Raw genomic sequence first — 24,054 nt, forward strand, 5'->3', positions numbered from 1 at the left:
AGTGTCAGAAAGTTCATTCGTTTTTATTTATTTTATATTTTTGGTATATAGTGCTTTGTTGTATTTATTGTATAAATTTACGACATAGAAATGAAAATGAGCTCAAATCACGTTTCTAGACTGTTATAAATTTCCTATAAAAATTTTGAAAGAAATTTACAGTGAAGGTCAAATATCTTATAATCATTTTGTATAAAATATGTTTTGCTTGAAAAATGTGTCAACTTCCATGTAGCAATTTTGCAGGCTATATATCTATATTTACAACTATATACTCTTTTAGAACAGCGTCGTCTGCATTTTGGTCTTTTGCTGCTTATACTTACTAGTATATTATGCCAAAATTATTTGTAATTATTCGCGTCTGTATATAATATTTTGTTCATCTCACCATGATAATTTGACATTTTTCTTTTTTTGAAAATTTCTTTGAACATGGGAAAGTTTAATGTTTTTGTAAAACGAAAAAGTTTACGCAACTGCTTTTCTCAGCGTGCTGCTTTATGTTAATAAATGTAAACATAACCTATTCGATTGTTTACATGTTAAATGAAAAGTGTAAAAATTGTTAATAAAGTTGTTACTATAATGTTACTATGACGTCCAAAACATCATTCATCGTTAATGAAGCTCCAGCCAATGCGCTGGCCCTTAATAGCGATAATTCGCAAGTAGTTATTGCTGGTAGAAATGGTATGATAATTTATTGTTTTTAGTGAAATTTATGAACAATTAAGCAACTATAACTTTTTCTTCTAGTTTTCAAAATATTTTCATTACTGGAAGATAAATTTGAAGAGGTTTGCAATTTACGCGTCGGAAAAAATTTGAATTTGAATTTTTCATGTAATGATGTTGCATGGAATCTTGCAGAAGGTAAAGTACTGATAGACAATTTGATAATATAAAAAATTTAGTTATAGAGATGTAAGCATTTCCTTCATTTGAATTTGCAGATCATATTCTGGCTACTGCAGCTACTAACGGGGCAGTGGTTGTATGGAACCTTAGCCGTCCATCAAGATCCAAACAAGAACATGTATTTGTTGATCACAAACGTACTGTAAATAAAGTCAGTTTTCATATGACAGAGCCTATGTGGCTTATATCAGGATCTCAGGATGGTACCATGAAATGTTTCGATTTAAGAACAAAAGAAGCTACAAGGACATTTTACAGGTAATTTTATATTTTTATTTTAATTGTATAGAAATGTATTGAATAGATTTTTAATGCTTTGATTTATCTTAGTAATACAGAATCAGTTCGAGATGTTCAATTTTCACCTCATCAAGCACATACATTTGCAGCAGTTTCCGAAAATGGACATGTGCAGTTATGGGATTTACGTCGCCCTGAAAAATACTATCAGCATTTTGCAGCTCACAGTGGACCAATATTTGCTTGTGATTGGCATCCTATAGAACCCACATGGCTTGCTACTGCTTCCAGAGATAAATCAATTAAAGTGTGGGATCTCACAGCCAAGCCTAGTTGTGACTACAACATACCCACAATTGCATCGGTTGGTCGAATAAAGTGGAGACCAAATAGGAAATATCACATAGCAAGTTGTGCTCTTGTTGTGGATTGCAGTATTAGTGTATGGGATATACGTAGACCATACATTCCGTTTGCTAGTTTTGATGAGCACAAAGATGTTGCTACCGGAATTGCTTGGAGAGGAGATCCTCAATCGTTTTTATCTACAAGCAGAGTGAGAAATACGTTTTGGTTTTTCAATTACATCATCGCGAAGTATACTCGCGGAAAAAAAAATTCAACTTTATATTGATTATTTAGGACTGCACTTTATACCACCATATTTTTCAAGACGCCAGTCGGCCAGCCAGTAAGGCAAATCCGCAAGGTATTGCACTAAATATGAAGGGAGAAGTGGCCTATGCGTGCAGAACGACCGTGAACACCCCAACAAGTGTAGAACAAATCACTAATAAAATAATGAGGTTTACTATGACTTTAAAATATTAATTTTATTTTTAAATTAATGACCGATTTTTGATCCTTACATTTATAGAAAAGCTCCAGCCAGTAATGATACATTTTGCCAGGCTTCAAGCTGGATGCATAAGTTTACTCCGTTAATATCTAGCAATAGAGAGCCAAAATGGTTTAAAATTTGTGCAGAAAATTATTTATTGAGCGGAAGACTGAACGAAATATGTGATCATAACTCTTTTGTTGCCAGCAATGCTGGCCGAAACGATGTAAGTTGATGAGGAAAATTCAAAGTTCTTAAATAGCTTTCATCTCCAATAATCTTTCAGGTCAGTACAATATGGAGTATCATTAAAACTTGCTTCGAAAATCCACTGGGAAATAATAACACGGCAAGACGACCGGTATCAGAGCAAGACGTAAATACTTTGAATTTAGCACACTTGAGCACCAACAACGATCAGTCGAATACAGGTAGAATTTTAAGTGTATGAAACGTGAGCGTACAAATTAATTATATAGCCAATCGTCGAATTGTAGTTTTTGAGAATGATGTAAAATCGCAACAAGGAGAAGCGGCCCCAGGCATAGTAAGCGGCGGGGACGACGAGACAGAAACAGACGAGCCTCCGGAAAGTCAAAACTTTGCTGGACCGTTTCTTTCCAGTTACAGAAGGTCATTGCCTAGCTACAAGCGTCAGTTAAAAGGTGATTTTTCCTTTGGTGAAGGAGAACTTGAACCACTGACGATCGAGTACAATGGTGCTTTCATTGATAACATGATCGGCAACGACAACGACTGGTCGTTGCCCAAGGAGGCCTTTCCTTTAAGACATGAAATTCAAAACCGGTCACCTCCACCCGAACAATTTCCCAATCATTCGCCAGACTTGAACGACGACAATATTTCGATAATGGTCGAAGATCAACCTTGCCAATTGATTGTTACGTCGGTACCAAAACTAACTTTTTGGAATCCAAATTGTCTTGTTGAGGACGCCCTTAGGCACCATGCAAACATCCGTGACATACAAACTGCCGCATGTGTACTTATAGCGCTTGGGGATCGGCGGAAAGATCTCAAAATTGAATTGGCTGTGCAAGAGCATTGGCTTTTAGAGTATTTGGAGATGCTCAACAAGTTCAGACTGTGGGAAGTAGCTACAAGGGTAAGCCTTTCAAACTATTTAAAATTGATGATTTGCTTCTATATTTTTATCTAAAATTGACACATGTATTTTTCAATCATTTACGCGCTATTAAAACTCGTGTAGTTTAACGTACTCGTGTCCGTTATTCATTTCTAAACGGTAATTGCATTATTAGATCATCCAGTTGGCGTGGATCCCCTCGATATCTCAAATGAACCAACAGTCGACAACTATACACGCCAGCTGCTCAGCTTGCACAAAAGCTCTGCAGCGATCAGCTTGGTTATGCGATCGTTGTCATTCTTCGCAGCACGCTTTATGTTCCATTTGTCATCAGGTATGCCATGAAGTTTACTGATATATGAAACATCACTATTCAGTGTTAACCAAATTTACAGGTGGTGCGTGGAATTTACGTGTGGTGTCAGGGTTGCAGCCATGGTGGGCACGTCAATCACATAAACGAATGGTTCAATACAAACAAACAGTGTCCAACGGGTTGTGGTCATGCTTGTGAATATACTTGAAGACTACTAGCACTTTTTCTAGACTCAAATATTGTTATCTATATTTTTATAAAAATGCGCTACTACTATCGCGTTAAGACTTAATTTAAGATTACAAAAAAATCTAGTTGATTTTTTTATACAGATTTCTATGTCTAACTGTTGTATTTTGTTTCTGTAATTTGTTATATAATACGTGTACATAATGTGTTCATGAATGATGCCTGACAATGCCCGATTTTGCGTTGAAAACAATGAGGTATAGTCTCGTTTAATATTATTTATTTGCTACATATCTTATAGGGTGCTTGTAGATTAACATTTAGCTAATAAAATAATGCATTCCAAAGCAATCAGACGTATAAAACATTTTTTACACCTTACATAACCATTAAGTTTTATATAGCAACGTCTCTACATGAGTAAATAAAATTTTTTAAATAAACTTATCAACAAAATTTTAGTACTTCGTACTGCACAAGACAAAGTTAATTTATAAAACAATTCGATTACATTCACCTGAAATTAACATAGGATAACACTATTGATGTACATTTAGTTTGCAAAATATTTAAAAGGCACAATCTTCAAGATTACAAAAATATAAAAATCAATTATATGGCGAGATCCGTTATATGCAATTGATTTAGCTATTACAACATAGCTTTATATTCGACTAAACTTGAACTTTACTATCGCTTGTTATTAATAATTAATTAACTACCAATTATATTTCACATCGCTAATGATAAATGTAATAAAATTTTCAGCAATATATAAATAGCGTTACAATAACTTTACATGGCCTCACAGAGGCACGTTCACTTAAATTTTCTTCTGTATTATTTAAGACATTCAAAGATGTTCAATCTGTATTTTACCATACAAGTACTATATTAACCAATTGTTCATATTTTTCAATTTTCTATAATAAACGTGAAAGCTAGGAATGCATATGAAATTGAAAAAATGTGTTTGATATAATTTACCTTTATCGATAAGTTGCGTATAAATGTATAAAACTTTAGCTTTTTTTTTGCAAACAGATCCCATGCCTTTTTCCTTTATTATTAGGAACTTGTGAAAAGTAGAGACAGATACTTTTAATACTTGTGAAATAAAAGTTGTACTAATGAAACAGATTGTCGATTGATTATACACAGACAGGTGAAATTTTTCACAGGCAAAATAATAACGTAAAATTGTTCTCAACTTTGATGACTTTATTCACTTATGCTAACTTAAACATGTAGCTTAGTAACAAATAATTATAAGTATTTTACAAATAACAAAGTGAGATAAAATAAGATAAAATTTAAATAAAATTAAAGATGATCAATAGCCGATGAAAGAAAATCATCTGGGACATACTCTATTTAATATTATTATATGGACTATATTGTAATCGATAAATAATTTTGATTTGTATAGTACGGGAAAGAGGATGACGATGCTCAATTAACATCTTCATTCGACGAGGTCAATATGAAGATTGATGAGTTCAAAATAAAAATACAAACACTTATAAAAGTAAGCAAAAGAGAAATAAATAAGAAAATGAATTATTTGTTCAGTTCTTTATACTTTCTAATGATTTCACTTGTCTGTGTGTGAGCGCTGTAAATTCTAAATGTAAGCGCAAAGAATGAGGAAACGCGTAGGTGCGGAATTTTTTCCGCTTAGAAATGTGACACAAAGGAGCTGCCGTTGATGAAATGGGATTCAAATGTCGAATCGTGCGCTTAGTGTCTCGGTTCCGTCAATTAAAATGAGTTTGTGGCTCATTATAGACACGTTCGTTGGCAATAGAGCCGGACAGCATTTTTGTTAGAGAACGTTACAACATTTTGGAGTTTTTTTGCCTTCTTTTGCCTCTCCTTGATTTTCTTGAGCTTTACGAGCAGCGATGGCACGCATAAGATCAAAAAACACCTGTAAAAATTAAATAAGTTTGTTTTATTCTTAGATATATCGTGGTTTTTATTACACCGAAAAAATTTTGAATTCACTTTCAGTACGAGTTTTTCATTTTATTTTCAAAACACAGAATATTTGTTATTCAAATAAATACATTATAGAGTTAAAAAAAATGCAAATTAGAAATACAATCCAATCATTTTTAGAATTTTAAATTTTTTAAATTGACTGAAAATAATAAATATTAAAATGTCTTATTCATAATTAAATCTATAATAAGCAGATAAGACAGAAAGCACAAGCCGAACATTTTTTGCATAAAATGTGATTGGACAATAAAAGCATGCTGTAAGAATAAGTATGTAAATTATATAAAGAAAATGGCAAAAAATGAGGAGTTGTATAAAAATAAAATACGAATAGCCAACCTATAAAATTATACACTTCTTTTTCTTCCCCACTTTTCCTTTGTTGCCTCTGCCATTACTTGCTGACTTATCTTCAATTTTACGCGAGCGAATTTCTCGCATCAAGTCGAAAAACACCTGGAAATGTGCAAGTGTTTGCGTTTCAAGCATTTAGCCAAGATGCAATGAGAAATAGCACAATTAAAACTAGAATATGTAGGTGCTCTTCAGAAAATTAAAATAAATATACTTTGGAAGAATGCAGATATAAAATTTAATAACTATTATAATTCAAGAAAGGTAAGAAAGTAACTGTTATCTACCAAAAGAAGGCCTAAACAGCATATTTTAAGCCATTCAACAGCAACTGACAAACAGTAAGTTTATAACATTAACAAGTGCAAGACATACCTTGTCAACATTTTCCCTTGTTTTAGCACTAGTTTCTACATAGGGTACATCCCATTGTTGTGCTCTGTTTTGTGCATCTGCTAAACTAACTTTTCTTTTTTCTTGGAGGTCACTTTTATTTCCCACCAACAAGAAAGGAATGTTCTCATCATTTTTCACTCGTAAAATTTGTTCTCTGTGAATCAATTATGAAATCGAAATAAAATTCTTTTACAATCTAGTCTAAAAACAAATTATAATGTTTGATAAAATACCTGAATTCCTGTGTTGCTTGAAAACTATCATCCTCTGTGATAGAAAACACACAAAGGAAGCCCTCTCCACTTCTAAAGTAGTTATCTCTTATGGCTGCGTAATCTTCCTGTCCTGCTGTATCTAGAATGTCTATCTGTACTTCTTCACCATCAAGAACAACTTTTTTCCTGTACGAATCAGCTTTAGTAGGTTCATAATCTTCCACAAACTATTAAAAAGAATAAAGTTAATCTTAAGCACACAGCAATCTTGATAACTTTCATTTATACAAATAACAAGTAATTACCTCATCGTACATAAACTGTAGTGTAAGTGCTGATTTTCCAACACCTCCACTGCCTACCATAATAACTTTGTGCAGAGCTTGAGTGGCTCCAGGTTTTTTAGACATTTTGCTGATGTCCTGATAAAACAGAAAAATAGAAAATCACTTGTTAATTTAAACCAGCTGAATTTTACTGAATTTTTAGAAATTTTCAATTCTCAAAGGTTCTGAGAATAGCTACAGAAAAGACAGGATATGAACTTGCACAGGATATGGTAAAGCATGCTGTCAGCGTGGGAAATCTTCACACTAGGCTGAACATAGCATTTCTCATATAGAGTATATATACAAGCCTTAAGAAAATGAAGATTGAGCAATGGACTACTTATCAAAGTTGACAGTGCTTGAGAATAAAATTTCCATTAAAATAACCAAAAGAAGTTTGCATAAATTATTTGAAAAACAAAATGTAAAACGGAAAGGTTTCTGTTGTCAAACCTAACGTATAACGATGAATTCATCAAAAGAGAAAAAGCGATAATAAAAGTAAAATAGGACTAAGACATGCAGGTGTCTTCCGGACGTAATAGTCTTTTCTTATATTGAGAAGAGTGAGTTCAGATAGACTTTGACTTCACGTCAAATCAATCGAACAAATACTTTTAATTGAGAATCGGGCAAGGGCGTGTACGATAGAGTTGCGTGAATAATGGGAAAGGCGGTGCCGCAGGCGGTCGGTCGACCTGCCGCCGCGTTACCGGACACACACACACATTTGCAGCAGTAGCAACTTATAGCTATGCAGCCTTTATGAAAATACACAAGAGAGCGCGAGAATAAACTAGAGTAATAAGCGAAGCTGCTACAAAATGCGTGTGTTGCGCTAAATACAAGTAGTTATAGCACCGGTATATCCTTTTTGGGGGTTAATCGCGAAAAATTAAGAAGATATGCTACCTTTTGCGAATCGAGCCTCACAAATTCGAACACCAGAAGGACGCGAGAAACAACTGCTTGCGTACACGTACGCGGCCGTATACGTACTATCGGCGCTCCGTCAATCCGACTCCTCTCTCTCTTTCACTCTTTCTCTCTCTTTCTCACTCTTTCTCACTCTTTCTCACTCTTTCTCTCTCACTCTCTCTCTCTCCCTCTCGGAACTTTGATCACATTCGCACACACTTATCCACACTCCGTTAATTCACCACACACTGACTCACTCACTAGTTTGCTCTGCCATATGTACGCGGTCGGTCGAGGGCGTACCGTGTATACCTACACACATACACTAGTGTATAGCTTTTATTTTTCTCGTTCTCTCTCTCTCCCCGGCATGCGCGCGCGTGATGTACGGACGGTTACACTTTTTTTTCTTCTTCACATTCCCACGGCGCCCCGATTTGCAGTTATACGCCGCAAGTACGCACTACTTTTCATTATAGACCAAGATGTAAACAAGTCGCCGCGACTTTTAACTTCAAATTTTAAAACATGTTTTCAACTCAAAACATCCTGTGCTTTCGCTTGGAATTTAAACTGAAGCCGCGGCAGTTGAATTTCTTTGTGTACTTTAATCGATAATGCAGCTATCTGTCTTGCATCGGTAATGAAAAATCATACGTTTCTTCAAGCCGCGTGAGAGTGCTTTTAGCTTTTGCAGATTGCAACTAGCTTTCCACATATCGCACAGTTGTCAAGAGGTCGTCGTAGCCGCGGCTACTGCTGCGTTACAGCACTCATAAGAGCGACCAAGTCTCTTTTTTTTTTCTCGTCTTCCTTTTGGCCACTTTGTCCTCCCGTCCCGTCGACATTCATCGCAATAAGTCTGTTCATTTGCACTTTTTGAATTTGCACATCGACACTGTCATCGATTGTTGCATAATCATGCGGCTTTTTTTTACGTGAGTGACTGACATAGCCTCCCGACGATTAAACTAGTGTACCGGAGAACGTTCAATTTTCGCAACAAGAGAAATGGAAGATCAAGTTACAACCAGCGCTCACATTCCTCTGCGAGAAAATCTTGTGAGTTTGTTATGTTTTTCTTTATACGATTTCGCTATATAATTTTATTATTATTATTTCTCTTTTTGACGTTGCTTTCGATTAAATGTTAGATAGTAATCTTAGTGTTTTTTATCAGGTAAATACTGCTGTTAAGTTCCTGCAAAATCCAAAGGTCTCTGTAAGTCCCATTCAACAGAAGCAAGATTTTCTGAGACGTAAGGGACTGACAGAAAGAGAAGTGCAAAGAGCGTGTGAAATAGCATCTGTTGATACAAATACAATGCCCAAACAAAATGACTACAGTGTTGTGACAATATCTTCTGGACAGATTAATTCACAGTACCCAACACAAGTTATTCAGCCAAGTATCTTTTATAGAATTAAAGAATTGTTAAATGGAATAGTTCTAGTAGCTGCCAGCTGTTACTCTGTTTACTGGCTGTACAAGGTACAATGGTTGCTATCTTAATTTAACTTGGACAAGAGAACTTATCAAATATTTTAATTTTATTTTTAGAAAGTAATAAGTCCCTTACTATTTGGTCGCAAAATAGATCCAAAAGACCCTGTCATTGAACTAGATAAGAATATTCAACAAGTTAAGGAATCAATCATACAAGTTAAAAATGATGTTCAACAATTGACACAGAGTCAAGTAGTTGACCCTTCAGTACCTCAACTGGTTCAAGAATTGAAACAGGACTTGGCTAGTTTAAAGTCTCTTTTATTGTCACGGTAAATATTGTATAAATCTCATTAACAATTAAAAATTTTTATTCACATATCATGCAATAAATAGGAAACAGTTTCCAAGTGCACCAGCTTCCATTCCATCATGGCAATTGGAAGCCTCAAGCCAGGGTCAAGAAAAAGCAAACGAAAGAGAAGATGATGCTGGTAGCGGTAGTAGTACCAACAATTCGGATAGTTCCCTGGAAATGATTAGAGAAGATCCACCAAAAGACTAAATTTTTATAAACATGTGTGAAATTGGATACTTCTTCATTTAGCATTTATGTTAATTGCTAATAACAGTTTTTACCAGAATAAAGTGCGAGTTTGTACAATATAAGAGGGTGTAGGAGTGATTTGTTTTATAGTTTTGAGATATTTTATATCAGTACACTGAAATGTTGGAAATGTGTGAATCAAGTGTGAAAAATACATACATAATTAAGTGTTGGGCAATATTTTTCTTTTTTATTTCTTATGTCCTCCATATCATGTTGGATGTACATGGAATAATTTATTACTTTATAAAGGTTAATTAAAATGCAAATCAAAAGAGAAACTCTCACTCTTTTATTCCAATTGAACAGTATAATACAATACAAATGTAAAATAAGTACATATCATTTTGACAGTTTTATATCTTGTAATATTATATATTTTGTACATATTTTTATCTAAACCTCTCTGTAATCTTTCAAAAGATTAACATCAACTTTTTCATGTATCCTTAAGAGAGTTAATTTAAAGAAAATATATGATAATGATAAAGTTTTATCTTGATTGATGACAGTCAGGAAAGCTCTCATTCTAACAGCATTTAATGTTTGTATATTCGAATGAACCTTTGATCTTATTTTAACAATATTTTTGAATTAGTTTAACACATTTTGTACAAAAGTATTGTTTCAGAATTCGCAATGCTAGTTACAAGTGAGTGCATCACTTGGCTGTAAAATCTTACATTTTACTTCCACGGCACTTAACAAAAGATATCATCCTTACAGTAAGGATTTTTGTAGCTTTTCCTTCCCTATGATTGTAGTTTTCAGATTAAGAGTCTTCGAAAATCGGAGCATTATATATCCATCAAATTTATAATATGAAATTGGTACTAGTTGGATGTTTATTGTCTTAGTTGTAGATTTTTCCCTGAGACTTATATTTTGCTTTGAATTGAAGCTTTGTTAATTTTATAATTCCATAGTATCTATCCTTTATTTCTAATGTTTTCTTATTGCTAAAGCTGAAATTGAAGCTGTACCAAAAAATTTAGTTTCAATATAACTATATTATAAATATAATTTTGCTTCGATAATCATGCAATTCGCAATCGATATTTAAGCCTTAAGTTTTCTTTTTTCATTTTTTAACAAAGACATGCAATGTTACACATAATATACGCGGAATGACTCCATACTTCACAAAGATTAATTAAAATAGAAAAAAATATAAATTCCTACTGATTTGTTCCAGATAAATAACGTAATAGATAAAAATAACGCAACTGTATATTGTATTTCATACAAGTTGATGCAGCATCATATTACCTCATATAGTCATAGTAAAATTAAATTTTGCTTTGTACACATATCAAAATATTTTTTTTCGTTTCCTTGTAAAGATTGTATTTAATGACTGTTTAATCTTCGTATGTTGATTTTGATAAATATATTGAAAAAATAAAACCTGATAAATTAAACTTTATCTTGATTAATGATACGTTAAGTTGCTCTTTTTTCAATATTTTCTGTTTAAATTAACATATAATACAATTAAAGTAATTCACAAAAAAAATAAGTACAATACTGTCTTCAACAGAAATGTTATATATATATATATGTTCACAATTGACGTTCATAATCATGTGGTATAGTTTACAAGTAATTATGTAATTTAATTTAAACGTGCCCAACCACGTCTTTATTAATTATAATGTAATGATATCAGGCCAAGAAATTTGCAGAAAGAAATTATTCGTTCATTGTAATTCACGTTCTGTTTATTTACAAATCATGCAACATTTACTAAAATTATGTTAGAGTATAATATATACAACAGTACATGTGTACATTAGTCACATGAGTAAGGTATCAATCAATGACTTAATTGTCAACCAAAATATTTGTAGATTCAATCATTTTATTTGATTTATCAATATTTTTTTAGATTACAATTTGATGAAAATAGCTGCCCCACTGATACAGTGAGTTACAGCAACTTATTTAGCATCCTAGATGAAACAATGTACAATAGTAGTAAAATCATTGTACTCAGAGATTACAGTCTCTCTTTCGTGGTTTGTATGTATACTCTATCTAATAAAAAAAAAAACCAGAGTCAAACAAAAATCTTGATTGAAAAGATACACAAAAAATATACATTTGGTAAGTCACGATAAAGGAAATAAGCGATACAGCGTAACGTTGTAAAGATATTAATTTGAATCATTGGCTAATGCACGATTGAGCAATATCGTCTCGTTTTGCCGATTATTTTATATAGTAACACGAAAATAGAAAACCAAGAAAAATTAAGAGAGAACAATAGCTTCCAAGATGTTTTGTGCTTAAACGTATCTGTAGAAGAGTTTGCCTACTGAAAATATGCGGCTGTCAATGAGTTTTTTCTTATTCAAATTGAAAATAGTTTTTATGAGTTTTTCGTAAATGATCCTATAATACACGCGCGCAAATAGCAGTTTAGGACAATATAAACCAGGTTTCACGTAACCCTTACTCTTCCATCTTATTCGAATGATACATTAGGGCTATGCTACCACGTGTGATGCAAATGTAAATTTCTTGAAAGTACGGAGCGCACGTCTTGCGTAAAACGAAGAGCATCTAAGACTGGAAGTAAACTTAAAAGTGCTGTATCTCCCGCATCACTAAACCATGACTTGATAGGTATTGCATTATCTGTGAAGTAAGAAAAGATATTGTTAGTATGATTCATCACCGTTTCTGACGAATTCGATTATTATATATGATAAGCATTGCTCACTAGGATAAGCTCTGTAAGCACCAGGACTGTTGTCAAGTATAAAGACTGATGCCAAGTCTGAACAAATGGCAGCCAAATCCTTAGTATAGGAACCCATTTCAGGCGTGCAATGTTGCCTGTAGTATCTGCGCCTCAAAATTCCTTTGTTGTTGTCTAATTTATCAGCAACAGCAGCACCATAAATTTCCATCGAAGCAGTAAACACCACAAGTTCATACCTTTGAAAACAAGATATTCAATTGATTAAAGATTAACAACAAATATCAAAGATAACTCACTTGAGATTGCCCCAATTTAATTTTACTTACCACTGACTAACGATATCCAAAAAAAAGTCCACGTGGGGTCTCTTATGAACAAAAAATCTGACCGGATGCCGATCTATCGTTACTTTGAGAACAAAGTCAGGAGGGGTACCAGGCCTGACTGTTGGCCTAGCTACTCCATCGTGATGAGAGTGTATCAGAGTCTCATCCAAATCCAGTACAAGTATTTTTCTTTTAACTATACCTACAGAAACAAAATCAGACAAATTGATTTACATTTGGTTGATGCAAGTATGGCTAAGAGACCAATTAGTTAGGCGAATACTTACTGAGTCTGTGCCTGGATAGCGGAGACAGGGGGAAGATTTCATACTTGACAGGTTGCATCTGCGAGATCTAAAAATTGGTAAGAGGAAGAATGGTAGGTGAGCAGAGCTGAACAGGTGGTTGCTGGTGCACTGCACCTACTTACGGCTCTAACCTGCTTCTTGAGTAGAAAACAGACACAGGTCCACACACGAGAGGCCATCAAGAGAAAAGCTCTCATCCCCATTTGCAATTGCTTCAGCATCTTCTAGCAGTCTTGTGTACGCCGGGCTGCTCAAGTCCGGCTCTCCTATCAGTCGACGCTGAAGGCACGGTCGCGAGTGCCTCTGGCGCTGCGGTATCTGTATCGGCGGCGTCGCGAGGGCAAAAATTATCCACCTTGGTCGTCGTACTGTCTATACCGGTGCGGGCTTGCACCCGAGTGACAACTCGGTGCGAGCGACACTCCGCGATTACCACACTTCTTACTGCTGGTCCATGCGAATTAGTGCGTTTGTGTAATTTATGATTTACCTAGGAGCGCAGGCGACAGCCTCGACTTCTTCGTCTTCGTCGTCGTCGAGTATGTTATACAAGCATACTGGCGTTATAAACAAACTTGCTGGCGGGCGCGGGGAGGTGGGGGCAGCAATAGCAAATCGAATGGAAGGCGGCTGGCTGCGTGTGTGTATTTCGAAGCAGAAAGTTTCAGCTCTTGCGAAAAGTGGCAAGTGGCAAGTGACTTGGCAAAGTATCCGACTTCCGAGGACGAACCGATTTACGTATACTGCTGCTCGTCATCAAACTTATCCTCGGCAACTAGAGAAAGCCGATTATGCCCTTTGGCTTTCATATCTCTTACTCGTCTGTAAGTATAGTCTGGATGTGATGATAGTGTTGAGTTGCCGATGATGATAGCGGCCAATTGCTGTAGACGACTCGCTGGTGCAGTACACCTGGCACAGTCAGTCCGGTTGTTAGTTGGCGGCAACTGGCCGAGAACGACGTATGGTCTGCGGCGTTCGATTACTTAGCGCGCACGCGACTCAAGCTCACGGCTCGAATAGTAGTATGACTTGGTGGTAGCCATCTTCGGTTAATCGACCCAATGGCTCGCTCAGCTCCGCAGTCCGCTTTGCTGCGCTCGACTGTAGATGGCGCAAACTGCCTTTTATCTTCGCCAATCTCTTTACTCGTCATCGAAGCAGCTGACTTGAAAACGCTTCTTCTGGTCAATAATTCATATTTTTATACAACAATAACTATTCCAAAATAGTTTCATTGGCAACTGCATCACAATAAAATTGTTCTAGATTTTTCAAGATAAAAGTTGCAAACATTCGATAAAGATTAAGCCGAAATTCGAGTGTTTAAGACGACCAATTGATTGTGGTTACATGCGGAAAAGTTTGGCTAATATCAATTAATTCGTTATCGTGCGCACATCGAATCCAAAATCATTGCTTGAACTGCGCACCGATGAGCGTGTCTTGCCGCCGCGCTCTCTTTTTCTTATACCGCACCACCCCACCCCAGAGCCCGCAGTCTTTTTTCTCCTCGTGTCGGCAGCTTGCGCCAACAGTTCGTAAGTTCGTATTAGTGTATCTTCCTGCAAGAGCATAACACTATCCACAACCCGGAATCTAAAAGTACTTTGACTATTTTTGTTAAACAAACGACGGTGAAGAGCGTAAGTAGGTATATAAACGGCAAAGGACGGAAGGGATATACTCTGGTCTGCAACTTGCAAGCTTTCGTTGCAAATCGTTCGCTACGTACATACATCAGCCGACAAGTTCTGTTATCAGGTTATCAGAAAGATCTCATTTTGTACAGACCATACATACAAACTCATGCACACACGTGTATATATATATATATATATATATATATATATATATATATATATATATATATATATATATATGTGCCTTTCTTGCCGCATAATCTCACGCGGCGCCTAATGTTTAATTCAAGCTTCTAATAGCCACTGTCACGAACGGTTTGTTGAGCAAATAAAAGCTATGTAAAGTGACTTATGTACAATTACTCGTATCGATATATTGATATGTGAGATACTACTTGCGTGCCTTTGTGTGAATGTGCGTGCATGCGTACATATCAGACATCACACAGTACGTTCCCCGCAAATTAATGCCCATTAAATACGTGGACACGCGCCCAAGCTCAATATCGAGCATTGATTTGCGACAAACATGCATCAGTGGCAGAATACATATCTGCCTATAGTTTTTTTTTAACGACCCGCTAACTATTCGGGCCGCGCGCGTGCTCGCCAACATAAGTCTCTCTCTATCTCGCGCATATATATATATATATATATATATACACACACAACAAGCGGTGCATATATCTGCAGTCTGCCGCGCGCGCCACGCTGCTGCAACCGCCAAAGTATTATCGACAGAAATGAATATATAAACAGAATATATACGCGCATAGCACTAAACGACAGACTATAACTGCGTTTACGCGCGTACATATACTTAGACGACCGCCACCGGTTGACATTAGTTTACAACACGTCATGGCATCATGAAAGCCCGAAGAAAGTTATTCAGCGGAAATTGAAGTAATTAAATTGCTAGTTCGTTTTTTCTTTATACTTTTTTTTCGAATGAATTATTCGTTCGTTTTGGCTGTCAGTTCGTTTTATCAAGTCAGACGATCACGAAAATGAAATGGACGGGCTTGAAAGTTGAAAGCGAATGAGCTATAATAAGAAAAAAGAAGCAGAGATTTTTTCGAGATACGGGAGAACTATGTGCTCGTGGCAGTTTATTAAAGCGGCTCAGCTGCTGGCGATTGGGGGCTCGCGTGTATATGTGTGCAAGTGTGCGTGAGTGCGCCTACGGTACAGTAATGCGGGCGCTTTGAGAGCGTTAAGTGTGACAACGGCGTGCATAGTATACACGTCGGCTGCATCTTGTTCTATTTCTTTCTCGGTCTCTCCCTTTTATACGGCTCTCTCAACTCGAGTCTTGTCAGTTTATATATCTATCTTATATCTTACCCACGATAGATAGATACACACGACGAGTGAGTGAATGCAGTGTGGCAGCGGCTGCAGACGTGCGCGTTGCGTTGTTGGCTATCTTCCTAGTGCGCCCGAACGAAAATATATATACATATATAGCAACTACATCGCGTATATTTGACTTATGCCGTCTTTGTTAGCTCTTGTGTTTTTTTAGCAGAGAGCTCGGAGCTGCACGCGCGGCAATGCTGTTTCTGCAACTCATCATCGAAGCACCAGCTAATTACATACATTACCAGAGGCCCCTGCTGCACTCCAACTCTCCACAGTAGAGCTACAGACTATGAATTCTCAGCTCAACTGGGCCATCACGCTCGCGTAACGCTCTGTTGACTTCTTATTTTCCACGCGACGACATCGCTCGCGAACGCATCCGCGTACGTTCGCGTGATACACCGAGCCATTACAGCTATCAGTAAATTATCAGTTGGTTGACGTTTCACTGCTCGCTCCATTGTTTACACAACTGCGACGCACCGATTTCAGTTACTTAATTGACAACTGCTGGAGAGATATGATTTTTATGCTTCACTGATTGTCACCGACCTATCCCATACATACTTTTCGCTCTGCCTCGTGAGTTAAGTTATGAATTCTCAACCAATTATGGTACCTCGAAGCGATCAAAATCGCAAAATGCAGTCGGAGTCACATTCGACTTCTGTGGGCAACATTGCTGGAGAAAATTGGAAAATGATGACACCTCCAGGTACCAACAGATCTCTATCTGGTATGTTAAAATATTCCACATTTCAATTTTTGTCCACTTTTTAACTTATATAGAATATATCGACTCTGTAGCCACCGAAGATCGACGTTCACGACGTGGCAGTAATCAAGTACCCATTCTAGCTAAACCACCTTCTTCTGAGTCACTGCTAGCAAACAGTACCACTTGGGTTGATGCTCCTGGGCCACCGCTCTCTCCAGGTAATCTCATTGAAATTGAGTTAATTAATCTTAAATTTGCTCAGAAATAACTGATAAGATAACGCTGTAAATAACTTATTCACATGCTTAGTATCATATCAAACATGCCTCGCTTTTGTTTATTTCAAAGTAAATCTAATTTAAGTTTCAATACAAGACTAGATAGCTAGAGAAAATTAGAACAGATTTAAAGCAAATATCGATTGCTATTTTAACCGATCACTATTATATTCTTCAGGATTAACTAGTTCCCTATCATCCGGAGGTGGAGAAAATAGTCCAAAGGTAGATGGGGATAAAGTTGGCGACAGTAGCTGCAAGCTGACACGAAAGGAGTCTTACAAGGCACAGCGAAAGAATTATAGGATGGAAAAAAAGAGAGTAGCCGATGAGTTGCTCAATTCATTGAAAGATCCTACGGTGATAGTCATGAGTGATTGGTTGAAAGTTAGGGGTACTCTCAAAAGCTGGACAAAGTTATGGTGTATCTTGAAACCTGGATTGCTGCTTCTTTACAAGAGTCCAAAAATGAAGGTAATTTTTCCCTATCATTGTTAATATATTTTCAGGAACTCGGATATGACATTAAATTAAACATTTTCAGAGTAATCACTGGGTTGGCACTGTACTACTGAACATTTGCCAAGTAATTGAAAGGCCCAGCAAGAAGGATGGATTTTGTTTCAAACTGTTTCATCCACTTGAGCAGTCGATCTGGGCTCCACGGGGTCCCGAGAATGAGGCTATTGGTAAAATATCGCTCAACGATAGTCTGAACTTGCAAAGAGAGAAATTTAATGTTAAAATTGTACGCAATAGGTGCTGTAGTCCAGCCATTGCCAACGTCCTATTTGATATTTCGAGCTCCGTCCCAAGCAGCTGGCAAGTGTTGGCTGGACGCTTTGGAACTGTCTCTACGCTGCTCATCGCTGATCATCAGGTCGGCTAGTGTATTGCCGCCCAGATCACCGCAGCACGATACTACAACAACTCACGAAACTCAGTGGAGCGAGGCGGATTACGAAAAACATTTCATCGATCACGGTATGATTAGGAAAACATTTTGATCCCTAAGTACAGTATTTAATAGTTATATTTATTGTGTTTTTGTGACACACGTATATGTTAACTTGATTGTTAATTTTTTGTCGTGGTCTCGCTCGACGCGTTATTTTCAAATGACTCGACGGTTTCTCAATGGAATTGCAGTGGGAATGTAACATTCATACGTAAGCGAAAGGATAAAGTATCGTGGAGGCGTGTTCGTAGTCGTTAAAAAAAAGCTTGATTCCACGCGATGCGCTGACGTAAACGTCGACGGTAGTAGGGAAGCGGCAGTATTTTTGATTCACGACAGTAGTCTGATCTACGACGCAGCTGAGCCCTCGATTAGCGACGCCGAACGCGTAGATTTGGTCAGAACTGAAAGGTAATCGATCGAGGGTTGGGCAGCAGCAGCAGCAGCAGCAGCAGCAGCAACAACAACAACAACAGGAGCAACAACAGCAACTGAGTACAACAGGACTACGAGGTCGCCGGAGTATCGTCAGCGGCTCCGCTTGCGTCGTCGTCAACGAGTGGCCACTTCGACCGGTTGCCTGCTCGAGCCACCTTCAATAATCCTCAGTTGCAACTCCTCTCCCTCGTGCGTAAAGGCTAGTCGATCACTACGCTCCTCGTCCGGCGCGTTGCGTAGCTTATGCCCCCCTTCCACTCCCGTGTTCCAACAGCTTTACGACGCGGTAGGCTACTGGGAGCGACTGCTCGGCGCGAGTCCTCAGCACGACTCGGTCGAGGCTACTGGGCCGTCGCTCTCCTCAGCCTCCGAAAGCCAGCTAGCCGAACAAGCCGGACAGGCCGCCGTCGGGCTGGAGGAGAGCGCACGGCGCCGTATGACCCTGCCCGCTGATCCTCACAATCACCTAGTCACGCTAGATCACGCTTTGTATGATTCCCTGCCTGTGGCTGCTACTGCCGGCGATGCCCTCGGCTCCCTCGGTCCCTCGCTCGACGACGACGTATCGACACCCACCGCAGACCTCGACGACTGCATCAGCCAGCCGGAGAATGGTCTCGCCGCGGACCACGAAATGAGCCCCACTGATACCGAGTCCGAGGAAGACAACAAGGAGGATGCCGAATCGCGGGAGATCAAGGAGTCGGTCTACCAGGCCAATGAGAACGAGATCCTGGGCTCGGTAAGCAAACGGTTCGGTTGGACAATCATTTGCGGACGCTTCGAGCCTTTGACTAGCGCGCGCTTCAAATTGGCGCAGGCCGGGGAGGTGGTGACCGAGCTGCAGGAAGAACAAAAGTCGTTGATCTGGTTCCTAATGAAGCAAGTGCGCCCCGGCATGGATCTTTCCAAAGTCGTGCTGCCAACCTTCATCCTGGAGCCGCGCTCTTTCCTTGAGAAATTGGCCGATTCTTACTACCACGCGGACCTGCTCTCTCAGTAAGTGAGCTCTCGGCTTGGTGCTGCGCGGAGCGATGGTGCATACCGATCGTTCGTTTTTACAGAGCTGTACTGGAGGACGATGCGTTTACGCGCATGAAGGGAATTGTCAAGTGGTACCTGTCCGGTTTTTACAAGAAGCCTCAGGGACTGAAGAAGCCCTACAATCCACTTCTCGGCGAAACTTTTCGCTGCTACTGGCAGCATCCCAACGGCTCGCGTACTTTTTACTTAGCCGAGCAGGTTAATCTTCGTCTTGTACTCGCTCTGCCCGTCGCCTCGCGCGTCGTCTATCTCTAATACCGTCACTGTGTTTGCAGGTTTCGCACCACCCACCAATTTCCAGCTTTTACGTGACCAATCGACAGGATGGCTTCACCATCGGGGCAACAATCGTGGCCAAATCCAAATTTTACGGTACTTGCAGAACAACAAGGCAAAGTGCTCGAGTGTTCTTTCAAATTTTAATGGCTGTCGTTTTTCGCCTTAGGCAACTCTACGTCGGCAGTTCTGGACGGCGCTGCGGTTTTGACCATGCTTCCACGAGGCGAAGACTACACGATGACCATTCCTTACGCGCATTGCAAAGGAATATTAATGGGTACTTTGTCGATGGAGTTGGGAGGAAAAGTCAACATTACTTGTGAGAAAACGGGCTATCACACTGAGCTGGAATTCAAGTTGAAGCCTTTCCTCGGAGGTTCCGATCAATTAAACATGGTAGTAGGACGAATAAAACTTGGCAAAGAGACTCTTGCCAACATCAGTGGTTACTGGGACGGTCAGATCACAATAACGGATAAGCGAACTGGGGTAATGGCTTTGATTGAAAAATAAATCGTTGGAGAAGAAGCAAAATCATTTGTTAAATGCGTTGATCGTGGCTGCAGCAAGACAGCGTGCTTTTCAATCCCACGCCAGAAGTGCGCAAGTCGCGCTTGAAAAAGTACACGGTCCCTCTGGAGCATCAGAGCGAGTGGGAAAGCGAAAAGCTGTGGCTGGCCGTGACGCAAGCGATAAATAACGAGGACCAGACAGCAGCGACCGAAGCCAAAACTGCATTGGAGGAGGCGCAGCGCGAGCGTGCCAAGGAGAGAAAAGCGCAGGGACAGGAGTGGCTACCCAAGTACTTCGTGCAGGACATCATCTCGGGCAATTGGATTTATCGTCACGCAGACATCCGTCCGTGGGATCCGCGAAACGACCTGGTGCAGTACGAGCACGACTACATCGTTAGCACCAAGACCAGGCACAAAACGCCGATAATGCGCACCGGAAGCATCGTCTCTATGGAGCCTCAGTCTCAGGTGATCAATCGACTGGCTCTCACGACGAACGCTTCCGCAATTGCGAAACTTTATCCGGGCACGTTCGCATTTCAGCTGCCGCTGCTGCTGGCCGAGTCGAGGTCTTCGCTTTCGGTTCTGAAATCTTCCAAGCGCCAACTGACGAACAATCACCCCATTACCGAGGCGGCGCACGATTCTGCGAGCTCCTCCGAGGGCGGACATTCCGATTCCAGTCAGTCCGTCGGCAAGAGACGACGTTCTACCGCCAGGTGAGACTCTTTCAAGTTTCACGGTGGCGCGTGAGCACGTGCGAGCCATTCATCCGAGCCGCTCTTCCGACCCTCCGATCGAATTCAAATTTATTGCACTCGCGAGCGACCCAAGTCGAGCGGAGTAGCAATTCAAGTTTCGCATTTGCGATGGCTTTTATTTTGCGCAGGATCGTGAGCATGGTGAAGAGCGTGGAATCAAGGATGCAGAGCCAGGCGGAAAAGTTGGATCACATCCAGAGGCTTCTCGAGCAGATGTCCGTGCGTCAGCGACAGACGAGGGAGAGAGCCAATGGCTTGCGTCTCAGCAAACATTTCATCGATACGATCATCATTGTTTTCGTGGTTTTCATTGCTCAGTACGTAATGCGACTCTGAAATCGGGCGGCTTCGCCTCCAACCAAAGGAGCCCAACAGACGTAAATTTCCTGGTTTTTACCTATTGTTTCGTTCGTAGCTTTCGTTCGTATGACCCAAGTCAATCATGTTCGTCAATCTCCTGGCTGAGATTTATCCTAGTCGCTGGCCAAATTTACTATTGACGAGTTTTGTGGATAAATATATAATCGCGCTCTCTGCACGTGAACAGTCTCAAGCGTTAGTCGCTTGTGAGATATGTTTAAATATTATAGAACCTCGGGTGGCCCTTATATTCAGCTGTCGTTCAATTCTCATTACCAATGATTGCTCGATGCGCGAATTGACGAGGAATTGACGAGATTTGCATTGTACTTAGCAAGTACAGATATATATGCTCAGTAATTTGTATGGACGAACGATTGATCGCGGGCCACCTGAATCTACATATAAAGCGCCTTCAACGGCATTACATCTGCTGCAAAACATTGTGATCCAGCTCAACATAAGTCGTAAATATTCCTTTTCTATAGTTTGTAATAAAAAATATAAATATCGCATATACAGCAAAGACGAAACAATATATATTTAAACGTGTAGGGCATTTCGTTTATTCCGATGGAGTTCGACATCTAGGGAACGGGGTGCTTTCAAAGTGCTCTTGCATTACAACTATTTAAAAATGGAGATGTTTTCTCACAATATGTCTCAAATTCGAATAAACAGTATAAAACTTATTTTCTCTTAAAAATTAAGTAAGCTGTATTTTTCCATGTTTCTTGTTTTCAATAACTTTGTACTATTTTCAATCGATGTATTCAAAAGAACAGGAAAAATGAATCTTGATAGTTTTAGAAATTTTAGATTTACTTGTTATTCTGAGTCAACAAAATACTGAGCTTATATATGACTAGTGTATACGCTTTTGTTACGCTTATTTAATCAATTGTATATTCTATTCTTGTAAATATGTAGAGTATTATCCTGTGATAATACTTCGACACGCAAGGGGTCGCTTTCTTTTTGTTCTCTTTTTTATTCACTTTTTTATTACTTAAAAGTCGAGCAAAAGGATCGAGATGACGAGACAAGAGAGTGTGTGTGTGAGAGAGAGAGAGAGAGAGAGAGAGAGAGAGAGAGAGAGAGAGAGAGAGAGAGAGAGAGAGAGAGAGAGAGAGAAATTAGTTTCAGTCTTCGTAAATCGTTGTTATAATTATCAAAATTTTTCCCACTAAAGTATATGTTACATAATTATAGCAATCGTATTGTTACACATATACTTCTATGAGAATGATATATTGTACATGTACAAGTAAGAGTATCGGAGCGAAATGAAAAGTCAAACCATTCGTATGAAAGCTTTCAAACTTTATATCACGTTTGCCTTTCGTGATTTTCTCTGGATGCACATTCACGTTTTCTTTTTTCGTACGCATATTCATTTAATTACAATTGTTTCCTCTCGGATTGTTGTTTTCATCTATTTTATTTATTTTTTATTTATACAGCACATTTTTCTTGCGAACGGGAAAAAGGAAAACGACAAAAAAAGCGGGTAAAACTGCAATACATAATTGACTCATGTGATCGCATACAATCATAAAACTCGAAAATTCGATTACAATAATTTACCGTGTGTCGTGCTATTGTACGCCCGACACGTATGTTGTACTAATATACACATGCCTTTTCCAGCGACATTCTAAGAACAAAAATAATAATCCAAGCGTATTTATATCAGAGCAGTTATAATGTTTCATTCAATACTATAATAATTGTCGGCGTTGATTTGTAAAATTTTCAAGATTGCTTTTAACTGCGACATACCAATTCTTTGTCCTTTTTATACGCAAAGAAAAGAAAGGGAGAGTGGTTGTCGAGAGTTAAGCTGAGTGCTACTCATTTGTTTGTCGCTGCGTAAAAAAGAAAAAAAAAAGAAAAATAAATAAACAAAACGGCATCACGTCTCATGTCCACACATAGGCAGGCTCCTTAATATCATTTTGAGCGTTTTTCCGCGGATTCTGTGAAAGTCTGATTTGTCAATACAGAACATAATGTATGTATCCTACGCATTGATCGATGAAATAAAAGCAAGTGAAATGTGAAAGAAAGCTATGTGTCTGTGTTTTGGGCAGGTGTCGGTAAGGGCAAAGTCGCGGAGGCATGTCGGGCAAGTGCTCGGTGAGCGTGGGAATGCTGGTGGAGGCGGTGAAGGAGCTGGAAAAGAGTCGAGCACGCGTGCCATTGCAGCTGCTCTTGACTCACTTTCAGCGCAGGCTGCCGGTGGAGAGGGAGCGCAAGCTGCTGGAGAAAGAGCTGCTGCTGCAAGCGGACGCGGCCGTGAAGCGCGGCTGGCTGCGTCGCTACTCGGACGGCACGTACACGATCGCGAGCTTCCGTTGGCAGGCCAGCGTGGCCGAGGGAGCCCTCGACTGACAAGCTGTAATCGCTCGGCGACAATAAATCCTCGAAAACACGAGAGCTCGGCTTTTCTTTGGCGGGCGGGGA

At 39.0% G+C, this 24,054-nt stretch overlaps 5 protein-coding genes across 11 annotated transcripts; 3 read left to right on the plus strand and 2 right to left on the minus strand.

Moving 5' to 3' along the window:
- Nucleotides 1-36: 36 nt before the first annotated feature.
- LOC131673120 (GATOR complex protein WDR24) lies at nucleotides 37-3,669 on the plus strand. The gene is made up of 10 exons (XM_058950844.1): nucleotides 37-693; nucleotides 760-876; nucleotides 957-1,179; nucleotides 1,252-1,717; nucleotides 1,804-1,967; nucleotides 2,039-2,228; nucleotides 2,289-2,433; nucleotides 2,500-3,128; nucleotides 3,286-3,447; nucleotides 3,509-3,669. The coding sequence occupies exons 1-10, from the start codon at nucleotides 597-599 to the stop codon at nucleotides 3,635-3,637; spliced, it is 2,322 nt and encodes a 773-aa protein (XP_058806827.1). The 5' UTR covers nucleotides 37-596; the 3' UTR covers nucleotides 3,638-3,669.
- A 184-nt stretch (nucleotides 3,670-3,853) lies between these two features.
- LOC131673128 (ras-related protein Ral-a) lies at nucleotides 3,854-7,981 on the minus strand. 2 transcript variants are annotated; one of them, XM_058950862.1, is made up of 6 exons: nucleotides 7,829-7,979; nucleotides 6,893-7,009; nucleotides 6,606-6,814; nucleotides 6,352-6,526; nucleotides 5,962-6,078; nucleotides 3,864-5,548 (listed from the first exon to the last, which is right to left on the minus strand). In XM_058950862.1, the coding sequence occupies exons 2-5, from the start codon at nucleotides 6,995-6,997 to the stop codon at nucleotides 5,962-5,964; spliced, it is 606 nt and encodes a 201-aa protein (XP_058806845.1). In that variant the 5' UTR covers nucleotides 6,998-7,009; nucleotides 7,829-7,979; the 3' UTR covers nucleotides 3,864-5,548. The 2 variants fall into 2 exon arrangements, with proteins under 2 accessions (XP_058806846.1, XP_058806845.1); XM_058950863.1 differs by lacking the exon at nucleotides 5,962-6,078 and having other exon boundaries at nucleotides 3,854-5,548; nucleotides 7,829-7,981.
- A 553-nt stretch (nucleotides 7,982-8,534) lies between these two features.
- Nucleotides 8,535-10,100, plus strand: LOC131673125 (peroxisomal membrane protein PEX14). The gene is made up of 4 exons (XM_058950858.1): nucleotides 8,535-8,896; nucleotides 9,015-9,326; nucleotides 9,396-9,613; nucleotides 9,678-10,100. Exons 1-4 carry the CDS (start codon nucleotides 8,846-8,848, stop codon nucleotides 9,844-9,846), a joined length of 750 nt encoding a protein of 249 aa, XP_058806841.1. The 5' UTR covers nucleotides 8,535-8,845; the 3' UTR covers nucleotides 9,847-10,100.
- A 1,613-nt stretch (nucleotides 10,101-11,713) lies between these two features.
- On the minus strand, nucleotides 11,714-13,502 carry LOC131673126 (CTD nuclear envelope phosphatase 1 homolog). 2 transcript variants are annotated; one of them, XM_058950859.1, is made up of 5 exons: nucleotides 13,352-13,491; nucleotides 13,209-13,275; nucleotides 12,922-13,123; nucleotides 12,614-12,831; nucleotides 11,714-12,528 (listed from the first exon to the last, which is right to left on the minus strand). In XM_058950859.1, the coding sequence occupies exons 1-5, from the start codon at nucleotides 13,448-13,450 to the stop codon at nucleotides 12,383-12,385; spliced, it is 732 nt and encodes a 243-aa protein (XP_058806842.1). In that variant the 5' UTR covers nucleotides 13,451-13,491; the 3' UTR covers nucleotides 11,714-12,382. The 2 variants fall into 2 exon arrangements, with proteins under 2 accessions (XP_058806842.1, XP_058806843.1); XM_058950860.1 differs by having other exon boundaries at nucleotides 11,725-12,528; nucleotides 13,361-13,502.
- A 2,812-nt stretch (nucleotides 13,503-16,314) lies between these two features.
- LOC131673118 (oxysterol-binding protein-related protein 8) lies at nucleotides 16,315-23,701 on the plus strand. 5 transcript variants are annotated; one of them, XM_058950840.1, is made up of 14 exons: nucleotides 16,539-16,658; nucleotides 16,730-16,973; nucleotides 17,045-17,173; nucleotides 17,412-17,707; nucleotides 17,778-17,922; nucleotides 17,993-18,217; nucleotides 18,629-19,371; nucleotides 19,450-19,628; nucleotides 19,694-19,871; nucleotides 19,949-20,045; nucleotides 20,119-20,441; nucleotides 20,519-20,935; nucleotides 21,011-21,186; nucleotides 21,357-23,701. In XM_058950840.1, the coding sequence occupies exons 2-14, from the start codon at nucleotides 16,832-16,834 to the stop codon at nucleotides 21,562-21,564; spliced, it is 3,258 nt and encodes a 1,085-aa protein (XP_058806823.1). In that variant the 5' UTR covers nucleotides 16,539-16,658; nucleotides 16,730-16,831; the 3' UTR covers nucleotides 21,565-23,701. The 5 variants fall into 5 exon arrangements, with proteins under 5 accessions (XP_058806822.1, XP_058806823.1, XP_058806824.1 ...); XM_058950839.1 differs by having other exon boundaries at nucleotides 16,315-16,973; XM_058950841.1 differs by lacking the exon at nucleotides 16,539-16,658 and having other exon boundaries at nucleotides 16,830-16,952; nucleotides 17,027-17,173.
- Nucleotides 23,702-24,054: the final 353 nt, after the last annotated feature.

This window comes from Phymastichus coffea, unplaced genomic scaffold (assembly GCF_024137745.1).
Source record: "Phymastichus coffea isolate CEN01 unplaced genomic scaffold, Cenicafe_Pcof_1.1 PCOF00169, whole genome shotgun sequence".
Lineage (NCBI taxonomy): Eukaryota > Metazoa > Arthropoda > Insecta > Hymenoptera > Eulophidae > Phymastichus > Phymastichus coffea.

Bases quoted from the DNA above. Each gene is read 5' to 3' on its own strand.
- LOC131673120 (XM_058950844.1), top strand. From the start codon at position 597: ATGACGTCCAAAACATCATTCATCGTTAATGAAGCTCCAGCCAATGCG. The intron at 877-956 runs GTAAAGTACTGA...TTGAATTTGCAG, and splicing joins TGCATGGAATCTTGCAGAAG to ATCATATTCTGGCTACTGCA. The intron at 1,180-1,251 runs GTAATTTTATAT...GATTTATCTTAG, and splicing joins GCTACAAGGACATTTTACAG to TAATACAGAATCAGTTCGAG.
- LOC131673128 (XM_058950862.1), bottom strand. From the start codon at position 6,997: ATGTCTAAAAAACCTGGAGCCACTCAAGCTCTGCACAAAGTTATTATG. The intron at 6,815-6,892 runs GTAATTACTTGT...TCTTTTTAATAG, and splicing joins TACAGTTTATGTACGATGAG to TTTGTGGAAGATTATGAACC. The intron at 6,079-6,351 runs GTATGTCTTGCA...GCACATTTCCAG, and splicing joins CAAGGGAAAATGTTGACAAG to GTGTTTTTCGACTTGATGCG.
- LOC131673125 (XM_058950858.1), top strand. From the start codon at position 8,846: ATGGAAGATCAAGTTACAACCAGCGCTCACATTCCTCTGCGAGAAAAT. The intron at 9,327-9,395 runs GTACAATGGTTG...TTTTATTTTTAG, and splicing joins CTGTTTACTGGCTGTACAAG to AAAGTAATAAGTCCCTTACT. The intron at 9,614-9,677 runs GTAAATATTGTA...TGCAATAAATAG, and splicing joins AAGTCTCTTTTATTGTCACG to GAAACAGTTTCCAAGTGCAC.
- LOC131673126 (XM_058950859.1), bottom strand. From the start codon at position 13,450: ATGCTGAAGCAATTGCAAATGGGGATGAGAGCTTTTCTCTTGATGGCC. The intron at 13,276-13,351 runs GTAAGTAGGTGC...ACCAATTTTTAG, and splicing joins TCAAGAAGCAGGTTAGAGCC to ATCTCGCAGATGCAACCTGT. The intron at 12,529-12,613 runs GTGAGCAATGCT...CTTACTTCACAG, and splicing joins TGCTTACAGAGCTTATCCTA to ATAATGCAATACCTATCAAG.
- LOC131673118 (XM_058950839.1), top strand. From the start codon at position 16,832: ATGAATTCTCAACCAATTATGGTACCTCGAAGCGATCAAAATCGCAAA. The intron at 20,442-20,518 runs GTAATGGCTTTG...TCGTGGCTGCAG, and splicing joins TAACGGATAAGCGAACTGGG to CAAGACAGCGTGCTTTTCAA. The intron at 20,936-21,010 runs GTGATCAATCGA...TTCGCATTTCAG, and splicing joins CTATGGAGCCTCAGTCTCAG to CTGCCGCTGCTGCTGGCCGA.